The 14477-nt window shown below is 36.2% G+C and overlaps 1 protein-coding gene across 1 annotated transcript in view; it reads right to left on the bottom strand.

Moving 5' to 3' along the window:
- The window catches only part of LOC139716297 (adhesion G-protein coupled receptor G7-like), an 85187-nt gene that overhangs the window by 58600 nt on the left and 12110 nt on the right, over positions 1-14477 (bottom strand). The window contains exons 2-4 of the mRNA XM_071627862.1: positions 4188-4350; positions 2640-2738; positions 1542-1612 (exon numbers count right to left, since the gene is read on the bottom strand). Coding sequence (XP_071483963.1) covers positions 1542-1612; positions 2640-2738; positions 4188-4306 — 289 coding nt within the window. The 5' untranslated portion in view covers positions 4307-4350. The remainder of the gene's footprint in view (positions 1-1541; positions 1613-2639; positions 2739-4187; positions 4351-14477) is intronic.

The following is a 14477-nucleotide window of genomic DNA, read 5'->3' as shown; positions in this document are numbered from 1 at the left end:
TTGAACTCGCGCTTAGCAAATAGGAATATACAGGCACATGTCCCTCGGATTGGACATAAAATGGAGGTCCCATGTGTAAGAGAGTCACAACTCATGCACGTAAAAGATCCCACTTCATTTATTCATCGCAAAGAGCAGGACATCCAACTGGACCCCATATGGAAGACCAGCTATTGCAGCTGAATATGGGTTATCCAGCAATCTTGTTTGATGGAAAATGAAACAAACAAACAAAAATTAGGCACTGTATAGGACTATGGACAGACGAGCATATTACGGATGGTTGGTTGACACTTTCGAGGAAAAAAACGACAATTTCGACCATATTGAAACTGATACTTTAATATATATTTTATACGTGTTGTTTGTTGTGTATTGCTGTCTTATTGATTTACTTTTGCGGGACTTTGTGAGATCATTGTGTGTCAGTTTGTCTTTGAATTGATGAATTGTTATCATCATGATTATGTGGTTGGTGATGGGGCGCTGTCATCATGCAGTATCACCAAGAAATATGATTACTAGTCGTTGTGTTGTTTGGATGCACTGCTGATTGGACATTGCAATTTGAAATTTATTGAGATGAAAAACAAAGAATACATGAACAGAGATCAATGTAGAACCTGTAAACAACCATAATTACACTATATGCAAGCCTTTATTGGTTGTGTTGGCCCTTTTCCCTTTCTTAAAAGTCTACTCCATTTTCCTGGTTAAATTGATTGCACGAAGTAGGAACTTGATCGCCTAAAAATGAATTTGAACGCTCCAAACAAGCTCATTGGGACTATCACCTGACTATCGCATGGATTTGAATGCACGAGTAGAAGAGTCGGTGCTCGCATTTTGAAATTGACGGCCCAATCGTGAATTTGATTTCACGAAAACGAAATAGAACGCCCATAAATGAAATTGATCGCTCGGATTCTGAATTTGAATGCCCGAATATTTTCGCGTGCGTGCGCTGCGTGAATTTGAATGCACATTAATGAATTTGACTGACAAAAGTATAAAATTGACCGTGAAAACCTATAAAAAAACTTCTCGTTGGATCCATGGCGTACTTAAGACTCTTTCTTCTAATAATTACAACATTCGAAGTCCAACACATGGAAAGTTCCAAGATATATATATATATATATATATATATATATATATATGTATATATATATATATATATGTATATATATATATATATATGTATACTTTACATACGTGCATATACATGTATAATCATATATATATATATATATATATATATGCACGTATTTTTACGTAAGTGTATGTACATTCCACTCACTTCGTTGGAGTTAGCTGTAACATACACTCCACAAACATTAGAAAACAAACGAGTGGACAGCAATCTGTGAAGTTAAATGATCCCAACAAAAATAAAAGATTGAAGGAAGCAGCACTGGATGAAGTACGAGTTCGTGGACAGTGCTTGTGCAATGATATACGCTAAGATCTCTGCATTTATGTATTTTGTGCTTTGTGCTTTTGCGTAGGTAAACGTTTCATGATGTGTCAACTCGTCATACCTTCACACGGAGAGCCGTCAAAACCAGGACAGCATACACGCATGACGGCATATGTCTGTCGATATATGGTCCTAAGTAATTAAAAAGGGAAATAATGATTAACATATCGCATTTTAGAGCAATGACTAGCAGGTTTTGTGTTTCCTTTGCGACCGTCTTACCTTTTCAAGCCAATTGTGAAGTTGTAATAAGTTCTGCATTTTCTTTTAAAAAGAGTCAGCAAGAAATGCAATACTCGATTTAAATGATTATCTTTCTCGTTTTTCAGTCATTCAGATTACTTGTACTTTTTTAATTACTTCATTTCATTTATTTCGTTTCATTTATTCATTTTCATGGTGAAGGCTTGCTGGTCGAAAGACAGGTTGGACATAATGAGCTTTTTCATCTCCTTTACACGTGCATATATATATTTAGGTGGTACGTATGTTATAATAAAGATGTTCGAATCCAAATTCCCAAACTTTTCAAAATTGGTTATTGGAAATGATTATCTACGTCCAAAAGTCAAACACATTTCTCTATTGACACTAATTGAGCAAGACAACAGTGTGAATGCAAGCGTGCACTAAAATTGCCCTGGTTAGGACTGGGTGGTGTTGAATTCATGCACAGTTACACAGCTTAACTAGACATCGGTTCTTCTATTTTACAAGTTTGCACATGAAAGCACATTTTCCGTAGTAATTTCAAAACATATCTGTATTACGATTCTCGTACATGCTTTTACTTGGAAACGGAAAAATACTGAATAAGTGTTTTATCCCACAGACATTGGTGATTGTATAAGGGTTGAACGTTTTCTTGATAAACATTCTGCATTCAATTTCTGCGACTACTGAGTAAAATAGGCGCTGAAAGAGAAGTAAATTTAAATTTTTAGCTTTTATCATCTGTTCATGCTGTGGCAGTGAGTTGGGTTAACAGCTAATTCTGTTCCTGCAAATCATTTCAATTCATCAATTTATGTACATAGTGATAATATAGAAACCATTCAATCAAATCAAATCAAATCAAATCAAATCTTCTAGAAACTACACATCAAATTGACCTCAGTGCTTATATTGACAAACTCTGTTCATTGAACTTCCATCATACCTTGTTTTATTACATACTACTCTGAACAATCCAGCGGGACACGAGCTTCTGTATATCTGCCTAGCGCTTGTCCTGCGTGTTCTGTTCGCGCTATAATACCTGCAAGATGAAAAGGAGATGAATCTTGAATAAAATGTGTTTTAGAATTTGTGGCTAATTATATCTTTGGCAGCAGTTAATTCTTCCATTGTTTTCTGTGTATGTACATATATATATATATTTTTCTCTTTGCACGTTCAACACATGATGATAGTTTGTGTTTTGATGTACGTTTAGTTCCCTGTAATTTTTTTTTTTAGTATTCATTTGATGTTATACTGCGTATGTAATGTAATTTGTTGTTTATCTGTTGTCAATATGTGTTTATGAATGTGTGACAAAACCAATTTCCCCTGCAATGTTTTTATACATAATTTGGACAAATAAAGAAATGAATGAATGAAAGAAATGAGTGAAAAGTTAGAGTGATTGTTGAAATTAGCAAGTATTTTTGAGTTAAACGAATTCCTTGAATTACAGATTAATGTTGTCTTTGAATTTGAATTTTTTTTTTTTAAAGGGCGAGAGCAGCAGTATTTATTTTCCTTTCTTTTTTTTTTTTTTTTTTTGCTGCAGAAATTAACGGGAATTAATTCATTTTGTAAAGATGAACAGATTATCATAGCCCATAATTGCGACTTTGCAAATCTTGAAATGACCATCAAGTCTACCACTGCCTAAAAAAGAAGCGTTTCTGTGACTCTACTTTTTTTTTTCGTATTTTCTTCTCTCTCTCTCTCTCTCTCTCTCTCTCTCTCTCTCTTCTTGGTAGCGACACCGGTTGAATTCCATGCACAATTCTTCATTTTCTACCGCAGTAGCACGAAAGATTTTCTTCCAAAAGGAGGGCCCACACATTACAAGCATTGACCACATTTTCACGGTTCGTTCTTAGCTTCGCTTCACAGTGAGAAACAGGTGTGATTTATGTTTACAATGTATTTTTTTTTCAAGTTTTGTTGTATTACAAATAATTTGTTGTGAATTATACTCTTTTCAATTCTCTGTTGCAAACTATGAGCAAACTTTCAAGTGAATCCGGACTGCCAGAAATTGAATGAAATATATGAATTTACAGTTGTGTTGAATACATACGTGCAAAGAACATTGTCCAGGCAATTTGTTAACATATCAAGTAGTAATGGAAAGAAGAGAAACTTCAAAGGTCATTCATCTGCCTACGTCTGATAGAATCTTTGGAAAAGTATAATCACTCCTTACTACCATTCCATCTGCAAGCTGACAGTTTTTCAAAAATACATTGATTCACTGATGCATTTGGATTTATGAATATTTTTCCTTGACTAGCAATATATAGTAACTGGGCTTCCAGTTCACCTGCAAGTACGAAATGTATTTCGACACTCGGGACACATTTTGGGATGCTCCAGCTCCAATTGAAGGGAGTTTTATCAGGGCAAGAGTTTTCTTTGAAAGACATTGATATAGCATTTGCATGTATTGCTAGACGGGTACATTCTGAAAATGAAAGTGCTTTCGATTACTCACAGTGCACCTTGGGTGCAGTTCTCTGGAACTGGAGTGGTCTGCGCGGTCGTCACAGAGAAAACTGTCGCGAGGATGACGGCTCCGACTGCCAGCCCGAGTGCCAGGGTCGAATGCGTCATGATGTGACGGTTGGGTGGCCCAATCAATGGTCTCTATGACAGAACTAGCAAAATAAGCAATAGTTTGAATGGTGGTGGTGCAGGTAGACGTTGTGGCACTGGTAGCGGTAATTGGTACTGGTAGAAAATATATAGATGACGACTGGCGGGGGAGAGAACATACCGACTGTTCCACCCGAAGGGTTTGAAATGCTATTGAGGGAGGTTATAAGTCCCGAGACGAAGTACATGTTCCCGACAACAAAAGTCATCATCTGTTATATTATATCGGTTAGTCAAATTATCACACTTTCGTACGCATTACAATAATCGGTCATCTGCGTTTTCACATTGTATAGAATAGGCAAATTTATCCTATTGATTGCGTGAAAAATATCATCCTTCAGTCGTTTGGTATCGTTTGTCATTTGTTACGTGAAAATGTTTTCCCATGGGAGAACATTACAAATATGTTCTGCCCATGGGCGAACATAACCAATGTGCCTCCATCACGTGACTGTGTTTAGCCAATCACTAACCGCTATTTGACTAAGCCATTTAATATAGGTGGATGAAGTTATTTTCAGGATGAGGAGGATGTTTTGCTATGTTTTGTCGAAGGAAGGAAATAAAATTCGAACTGAATTGAATTGAGGATGAGGAGGACGAGAATTAGAAACGGAAGGGGAAGCCCAGCCGCTGTAGTATTAACAGGTTTATTTGAATGATGCCGTGAGGTGTACAATCAAACTATCAAACTTACTGAAACTGAAACTGAAAAGTGCATGGTTGTAAAAAGTAGGAAATTGTGACTATTCTCCGCTATAGATCTAATCCCCACACAAACCCCCAAATTCTCTAAAATATGCCGCAAAGTGAAAGGATCAGTTGTATGAGAAATTTGCTAACCCAGACCAGAAAATGAAAGAGGTGGTCGCGGTGTGCCTGGCAGCAGTATTAACAGTGGTGAAGCAGTAGTGGTATCAGAAGGAGTTGAAGCAGCAGCAGCAGCAGAATTAATTGTGGCTCTACTTCTCGAATTCCTCTTCATTGATCAGCAAAATAGCATTTTGGCTAGACCTCGGAGCTGAGCATATTATCTCAAAAAACGACTACACCACAAGGACTATCATAAGCGGAAGGGCGCCGACAGTTTCGAAATAATAATAATAATAATAATAATAATAATAATGATAATAATAATAATAATAATGATAATAATAATAATAATGATAATAATCATCATCATCATCATAATTATGATAATAATGATAATAACAATAATAGTAATAATGATAGTAATAATAAGAAGAAGAATAAAGAGAAAGAATAAGGCTATATAAGCGGAGTTCAGTGGCCGATACTGTTGGCATCAGCTGATTTTTTTTTATTTTTTTGTTTTTGTGAGGGTTTTTGTTGTTGTTGTTGTTGTTGTTGTTGTTGTTGTTGTTGTTGTTCAAGTCGTCTATTTATGCTCAGATTCGAAGCCTGGTTAAAAGACCCAAGCGGAAACCAAGTTATGTCAATTTCCTAAGTATGAGGGACACACGACGTGACACATTTCTTGTTTGTAAACATCACGTTTTCCTCTTTCGGTGGCCTATATGACTGAACAAGAAATCCCTTCCTATCACCTCAAACGGGAAAGAGGGTATATTTTGTGCTATTAAGATGCCTATATTTTTTTTCAGTAATTGATCTTTTTCTTGAAAGCATTGATGCTAAAGAAAAACACCATATCAAATCCTAGATTAAAAGAGACAGCACAAAACGCATTAGATAGGGGTCGGGGTATTGTTTCTGACTGTTTTGTTTGTTTGTTTGTTTTTTGTTTTGTTTTGTTTGTTTGTTTGTTTGTTTTTTTATAGGAGTGTGGTGCTGACCGGTACAAGAGGTAGGGTCTATGTGCTCTTCCTACTACTCGTGGGTGGGGCCCATGTTATGGACAACTCCTGGCTGTGGGATAAGGCAAGTCTACGTGAGGCACCATTGCAAAAACCTGGATTGTAGCGGTTTTCGTAATTATGTTCCATTCTAGATGTATTCTGCAGAGCTATTTTTCTTTCGGTTTGCCAATGTGTGCGTTGAGGAAGAGATGAGATAAGAGGATGCCCCCTCTAATGTTTTGTAGCCCATGTTGGACAACAACCGCCCCTACACAAAATCCCATGAAGGATCAGATTATCCATTACTGTTTTGATTTACAACGTACGTGAAAAAAAAAATGTATGTTTACGTTTGGATTACAAATACATTGTACTCTCTATGAGGGGATGAATACGACATCAAATGTTGTCATTGGCAAATACAGGGACTTCCATGGGGTTTTACCGATATGTAATGCTCGACGGACCAGCGTCAATGAATAAATATTTTATTCAAATGATTTCCATTACTGTTCTACTTCCAGTGGGGAAAATGTTCATGTATACCCACGTTTGGACTACGAACACATTCCATATAAGGATGAACACGAAGTGAAATGATGTCACGGGCAGTTTTATGGGAGGATCTAAGCTGGACTCTTAGACTCAGTGGGAGAATTTAATGATGGAGGCATGATTGCTTCTTCTTGAAGTCAGAATGCAAGTCCCTCTTTATTCGTTGTTCTCCACTATACTACAATCATGTACACGGCACATCAAGTGTTTACAAAACACTTTCCAGTTACTTTCCAGTGGTAGTTAACACTTGTACACATTTTTACATTATGAGATGTGGTGAAGACAAAATGGCAGGGGGAGCAGAAAGAAATTGGGAATAGATTGTGGCTTGTCAGCACATCGGAAGATTAGTTGATCATGACCAGAGAAAGAAACCAGAGAACTGATAACGAGCTTGACTGTGGAAGGGTGGCTGTGAGAAGGATGACTACATATGAAAAGAATGACACACATGGCTCACAGCTACATCACATAGACACAATACTTCTTGTACAGACACAATAAGCAGATAACAGGAACTTTCACAGGGTTGAATGATATTAGCGGTAAGAAGGTCGACGGACCCGTATCGCTAATCATAGCGCTCAACAAACATCGAAACGTTGGTCACATGTTAGTCGAGCGCGGGTTTTCCCCCAACCGCAACCACCACATAGTCAACTTTCACAATGCTGTCGTGCTGCGCAAGGCCTTTACCCAAAAAGTTAATGATCCAATCAATGCTAACATCCATTGTCTAAATATATTGTCAGTGGTAGACTGGCAGATATTACAGTGTGCTGACTTCGGTCAATGTCGGTTTTATTTTCTGTGTTAAATACTCAAGATTTATGACAGTAATGATATTGAATGCAATACCGATAAAAATAACAATGTTTTCTTATTTCAGCATAGCCCAGTCGTTGTTAGTTTTTGCAAAGTAGTCTATACCTATCTTTTTGTCCACCTGGCGTCGAGAGGATCAGGATTGTTAAAACCATCTCTATCTACGGACCAAATCACTCTGCAGGACTCGAACCCTCGACATCTGTTTGAAGGTCCAAAGTGTCCTCACCAACGTATTTTAAGAGTGGTTGTTCAAAGACAAACGATGTTACACATTACTACGTGGCACTGACAGGAGCCAAACACCGAGACAGTGTGGGAAATGTTAACCAAAGTTGCTGCTAGATTCCTTCTAGACAATGCAATGGATGTATGTAAATTCAGGAAATCACAATTTCAATACAATAAAATGATGATTGGTATGGAATTTTCCAGGTTGCTGGGTAAAAGTCGTAGTTACGACGGGATCTGATCCAGTTTTTAAGAAATCAGAGAAGTTGGGGGATGGAGAAAGTGAGAGAGAGAGAGAGAGAGAGAGAGAGAGAGAGAGAGGAGAGAGAGAGAGAACAATGAGTTTGTGATTAAGCACTTCCGAGCAATGCCACTAATAATAGCCTACTGGTAGAAACTTCGATGTTATATCAAATCTGAACTTTATATTGTTACGGCATAACCATATGGACATGATATGAAGAAAAACAAACACTTTCTAACCAACATAATAGGCGGACAAAGAAAGAACAATATTTAGAGTGATCATCAGCGTAGGGCCGCTATATTCCACAATGTGAGGCGTATGTCGAGGATCGGACATTAAAGGACAAGTTCACCTTCATAAACATAAGGATTGAGAGAATGCAACAATATTAGTAGAACACATCAGTGAAAGTTTGAGGAAAATTGGACAATCGATGCAAAAGTTATGAATTTTTAAAATTTTTGTGTTGGAACCGCTGGATGAGGAGACTACTACAGCTTGTGAGTCATATGCGTACAACAGTATAAAGAAAATGTAAAAGAAAATTCAACATATTTTCACTTTTTTCGCATAATAAAAGAGCTCTTGACTTGCCTCTTTCTAAAGGCAGGGGGAATAATATTGCCCATAACATTTGTCGGTAACGAGTCAGGGGAATGTGTACTTTTTTCAAAAGATGGAATTTTGTGAAATTCTCTTTATATTTTCCTTATATTGTTGTACGCAAGTTATTCATACACTGCAGTAGTCTTCTCATCCAGCGGTTGCTGCACATAAATTTTAAAAATTCATAACTTTTGAACGGATTGTCTGATTTTCCTCAAACTTTCAATGATGTGTTCTACTAATATTGCTACATTCTCTCAATCCTTATGTTTATAAAGGTGAACTTGTCCTTTAAGACGCCTACTCTTGTAACACACCTTCGTTGATCAATCTGCCATAGAGCAGAATAGAATTATGTATGACTATACCTGTATATTACTTGGTGTTTTTTTTTCAATGATGATAGTAGCCTATGTTATAGCAATTGCCTCCTACTCTTTGCATCATGTTTGTACAAGCAAAATTGCCTTGAACAGTTACAATGTTATTTGGTAGACCGTAAAAAGGGAGTTATCATATCGAGTGACTAGAGTAGGCGTACCATATTCCAAATTTAGACATACACCTAGCTGTATATAGGTGGTTTGTAAACACGCCCCAAAACCTCCACGGTGCCAGGTAAAAATATCAGAGGTAAAAATGTCAGAAGTAAAAATGTCAGAAGTAAAAATGTCAGAGGTAAAAATGTCAGAAGTATAAATGTCAGAGGTAAAAATGTCAGAGGTAATGAATGTCAGATGTAAAAATGTCAGAGGTAAAAATGTCAGAAGTAAAAATGTCAGATGTAAAAATGTCAGAGGTAAAAATGTCAGAAGTAAAAATGTCAGAGGTAAAAATGTCAGAGGTAAAAATGTCAGAGTAAAAATGACAGAGGTAAAAATGTGAGAGGTAAAAATGTCAGAGTAAAAATGACGGAGGTAAAAATGTCACAAGTAAAAGTGTTAGAGGTAAAATTGTCAGAGGTAAAAATGTCAGAGGTAAAAATGTCAGAGTAAAAATGACAGAGGTAGAAATGTCAGAGTTCGAAATGTCAGTGGTAAAAATCTCACAGGTAAAGTTGTCAGTGGTCAAAATGCCAGAGATAAGAATGTCATTGGTAAAAATTTAGAATGCGTGCATTATAAATCAAAATCTGGAAGACAATCACAAGCCCCAAATGTTTTGTACACTCCTGTGCTATATATTAGTTTACTACCTCCCCCCCCCCCAAAAAAAAAAAAAAAAAAAAAAAAAATATATATATATATATATATATATATATATATATATGTTTGTGAATCTAATGAAATGTTGTTAATGATGTAAAATCTTGGTTTAACACCTGGGCATATCCATATTTTTGCTTTAAAAAAATATTAACGAATTTTGAGCCTGTATAATATTTCACTCCCCTTTTGTAATTTCGACTGAGAGATTCTTATTACTTTTTAGTGAAATTTTCTTACTGTTGTTGTATAACGACGGAACAACGTCATTTTCGGCGGCTGATTCTAGCAGTCTTTAGCAACACACCAGTATGATAAACTTACTACGCTAAACATAATGGAATCTGACTTTGGAACGACAGCTTAGTTTGAAAGGCATCAAACATTCACAGTTTTCTCTTGCTTGCCGATCCATTCAACAATAATTGCGTTACAACACAAGAGAAATCCCATGGCAAACTATCGGTTTTTACTCTCACTAGAACAGTCTATTGCTAAAGTTCGTCTCCAGTTTTAATAGGCATAAGTTTGTAAACTGAGATATTTGTTTTTCGCCACGTGATACTTGAACCTTGTAAGAAAATATTTTGCAAGAGCTTACTTATGTCTGCCGGTATACATCTACTGTAGTTAGTTTATTTGCATTTTGTATTTTTTAATTGTACATTTATGTCGTGATCGGGCCTTGCGAGATAAATACCAAACCTGAATTTGAGAAATTAATATAGAACAGGTGGAAATTTAGCGGTTTGCTTAGACTATGCCTCATTAACTTCTTCTCACTAAACAGTTAAAAAATGAACAATAAAGACTATATCTAGCCTGGACGTAAAGCAGAATTCGCTTGCGTAAAGCTGGTATCTCACTGAGCGGCGAACGTTTGCGAACGTAGCGAATTTGGGAATTCGCCAGGGTTCGTAAACGGTTGCAAAAGGTTCGTTAACATTCGCAAGAAAGTTCGCAAACGGTTTTTATTGTCGCAAACAGTTTTTCTTGTCGCAAAGAAATTTTGAACATGTTCAAAATTTCTTTGCGAACCTTTGCGAATTTGTATTTTCGCTAACAGTTGCAAACATTCGCAAAACATTCGCAAAACACTCGTAAGAATTCGCAAACGGTCGTAATACGGTGTCGCTAACATTTTTATATGATTCGCCACTGCTAGCGAACAAGTAACCACATGGTTCCTATATAAAAGCTTCTGAAACAGACAAGGGTTCACTCTAAGAAAGTTCTTGAAGCTCTTGACATCTCCATCATGATTGTAATTGCTTCAAAAGCTTGTCATATTGACTAAAGTCTGTCCTCTGCAACAAGCACTCTCTGACTCTCTTTCTTTTCTTCTTCCTTTCTTGTTTTTCTATATTTTATTTCTCTTATGCTGCACAACTCTCTAAAAAAGAAAGAGTGAAAATGTTCACTCTTGAAGGAGTGAATTACAGAAAAGAGTGAGTTTTGAGTGAAATTGGAGTGAATTTTGGGTGAAAATGTCTATTTTCACTCATTTTGGAGTGACCTCAGGGATCACTCGAAAATCTTGGAGTGATCCCTGAGGTCACTCCAAAATGAGTGAAAATGAACATTTTCGCTCCAAAATCACTCTAATTTCACTTGAAACTCACTCTTTTCTGTTATTCACTTCTTCAAGAGTGAACATTTTCACTCTTTCTTTTTTAGAGAGAATAGCTGTAGTAGCAGCCTGACAAAGCAGCTCTTCAAGGATAGCAACACCTTGAGCCTCTTCTTGGCAGAAATTTATTTCCATATTCTGGAAATCCATCTTGAACGGTTGTCACAAGAGATCTGAATTCAGTGGAAGATTTTATGTCGTTTTATGGGTCTTACTAATTATATACAAAATCGCCTGGTACTTTTCTAGGTCCAAGAACATTCGCAAAATTGTCGCAAAGGATTTGCAAACAGTTGCTAATATTTGCAAAACTGTCGCTAACATTTGCAAAATTGTCGCTACAAATTTTGCAAAATTGTCGCTAACATTTGCTAACATTCGCTAATAGTCGCCACCTGAGTTCGCAAACACTTGTTATAATTCGCTAAAGTGTTGCTAATTGTCGCTAAACATCGCTAAAAGTCGCTAACTGTCGCTAATGGCAGAAGCGAACTTTGATTTTACGCAAACATTCGTCAGAAAAGTTGGCGAATCTCAAATTCGCTACGTTCGCAAACGTTCGCCGCTCAGTGAGATACCAGCTTAGAGTGTGTATGTAAGAGCGGTATCTGTGTAGAAGCATACGTTAATACCAAAAGTGGATTCATGTGTGTGTGTGTGTGTGTGTGTGTGTGTGTGTGTGTGTGTGTGTGTGTCATAACTTCATTGGGCATAACAACGTAAACTGTTTAAGGGGTTTGTGGCATTGTTGGAACCCCCTTATTATAATAATTCGCTAAAGTGTTGCTAATTGTCGCTAAACATCGCTAAAAGTCGCTAACTGTCGCTAATGGCAGAAGCGAACTTTGATTTTACGCAAACATTCGTCAGAAAAGTTGGCGAATCTCAAATTCGCTACGTTCGCAAACGTTCGCCGCTCAGTGAGATACCAGCTTAGAGTGTGTATGTAAGAGCGGTATCTGTGTAGAAGCATACGTTAATACCAAAAGTGGATTCATGTGTGTGTGTGTGTGTGTGTGTGTGTGTGTGTGATAACTTCATTGGGCATAACAACGTAAACTGTTTAAGGGGTTTGTGGCATTGTTGGAACCCCCTTATTATAATAATAATAATAACAACAACAATAATAATAACAATAATAATAATAATGATAATAAAAATAATGATGATAATAATAATAATTATGAGCCTGTATAATATTTCACTCCCCTTTTGTAATTTCGACTGAGAGATTCTTATTACTTTTTAGTGAAATTTTCTTACTGTTGTTGTATAACGACGGAACAACGTCATTTTCGGCGGCTGATTCTAGCAGTCTTTAGCAACACACCAGTATGATAAACTTACTACGCTAAACATAATGGAATCTGACTTTGGAACGACAGCTTAGTTTGAAAGGCATCAAACATTCTCAAATTCGCTACGTTCGCAAACGTTCGCCGCTCAGTGAGATACCAGCTTAGAGTGTGTATGTAAGAGCGGTATCTGTGTAGAAGCATACGTTAATACCAAAAGTGGATTCATGTGTGTGTGTGTGTGTGTGTGTGTGTGTGTGTGATAACTTCATTGGGCATAACAACGTAAACTGTTTAAGGGGTTTGTGGCATTGTTGGAACCCCCTTATTATAATAATAATAATAACAACAACAATAATAATAACAATAATAATAATGATAATAAAAATAATGATGATAATAATAATAATTTCCTATAGGCCTAATGCTCTTAGCTGGTTATATATTCCTCTGCACTGGAAACAAACTCAGAATATTGAGAGTGCTCTAATTTTTTTTTAACATAATTCCCTAAATATTCTTCAAATTCGGAATTGATAATTCGATAAATACAGTTTGCTCTGACTAAGTTATTATTTTTATTATTATTCACATTTTTACCTCTGACATAATCAACTCCAACATTTTTACCTCTGACATTTTTACCTTTGACAATTTTACCTCTGACATTTTTATCTCTGACATCTTTACTTCTGACATTTTTACTTCTGATATTTTTACCTCTGACATTTTTACCTCTGACATTTTTACTTCTGATATTTTTATCTCTGACATTTTTATCTCTGACATTTTTACCTCTGACATTTTTACTTCTGATATTTTTATCTCTGACATTTTTATCTCTGACATTTTTACCTCTGACATTTTTACCTCTGACATTATTACACCGAACCTGATGCAATATCAAAATGTAATGAAAACTTTAGTTACCTGTTCAATTGCAATCTAAATTCTAGTCATCCTGGGTCATGGGAATGCTTGAAATGGCCGTTGTCATGGTAACATTTGAGCTTCCAGAAACTGACATGTCATTTACGATGAAACAATGCAAAAACATATACCATTTGTGCCTGAGTATGTTTATTTCAAGTGAAAAAACAACAACTTTGTTTGCCCTCACAATCTTGGTCACCCAAAGTCATATTTTCTCTATGACATGGTGGTTGCTATGGCAATGACTTTGTAGAAATTGTTGTTAAAGGGATGTACAGAATTGGCGGAGTGAGAATTGGGCTTTTAACTTTTTGCGAGATACCAAGAAAACACTTATGAAATAGTACAGAGCATACCATTTTAAGAGGAATTCAAAGTTTATTTGATGGAAATCTGGTTTGGAATGACTGAAACATCCAAAAACAAAGTAAAACAAAGCGATCGTAATAAAAGGTGGGTCCCACACTTTATTAGAATCGCTCTGTTTTGGATATCTCAGCCATTTCAAAACCAATTTTCATCAAATAAATTCCTCATGGAATATCATGTTCTTTCATATTTCATAAGAGATTTTTTATTATCCCACCAAAAAATGTGAGAAACCTGAAATTAGGTCTCAACCAAAACTATTCGATCAATTTAAAGGCAACAAATAGAGTACATAAATATTATATCTGTGTCAAAACATGACACAAATTACTTAGACAACAAAGTTCCAAAATTACTGTTAAATGTATGTCGGAAAATGGAAAATTGACGAGATTAAACTTTTAGTT

The sequence above is a fragment of the Diadema antillarum genome, unplaced genomic scaffold, assembly GCF_040938485.1.
Source record: "Diadema antillarum isolate AM-2024a unplaced genomic scaffold, OU_Dant_1.0 scf00000063, whole genome shotgun sequence".
Lineage (NCBI taxonomy): Eukaryota > Metazoa > Echinodermata > Echinoidea > Diadematoida > Diadematidae > Diadema > Diadema antillarum.
Note: the sequence above shows the minus strand (reverse complement) of the source record. Positions and strands in the feature narration are given on the sequence as shown.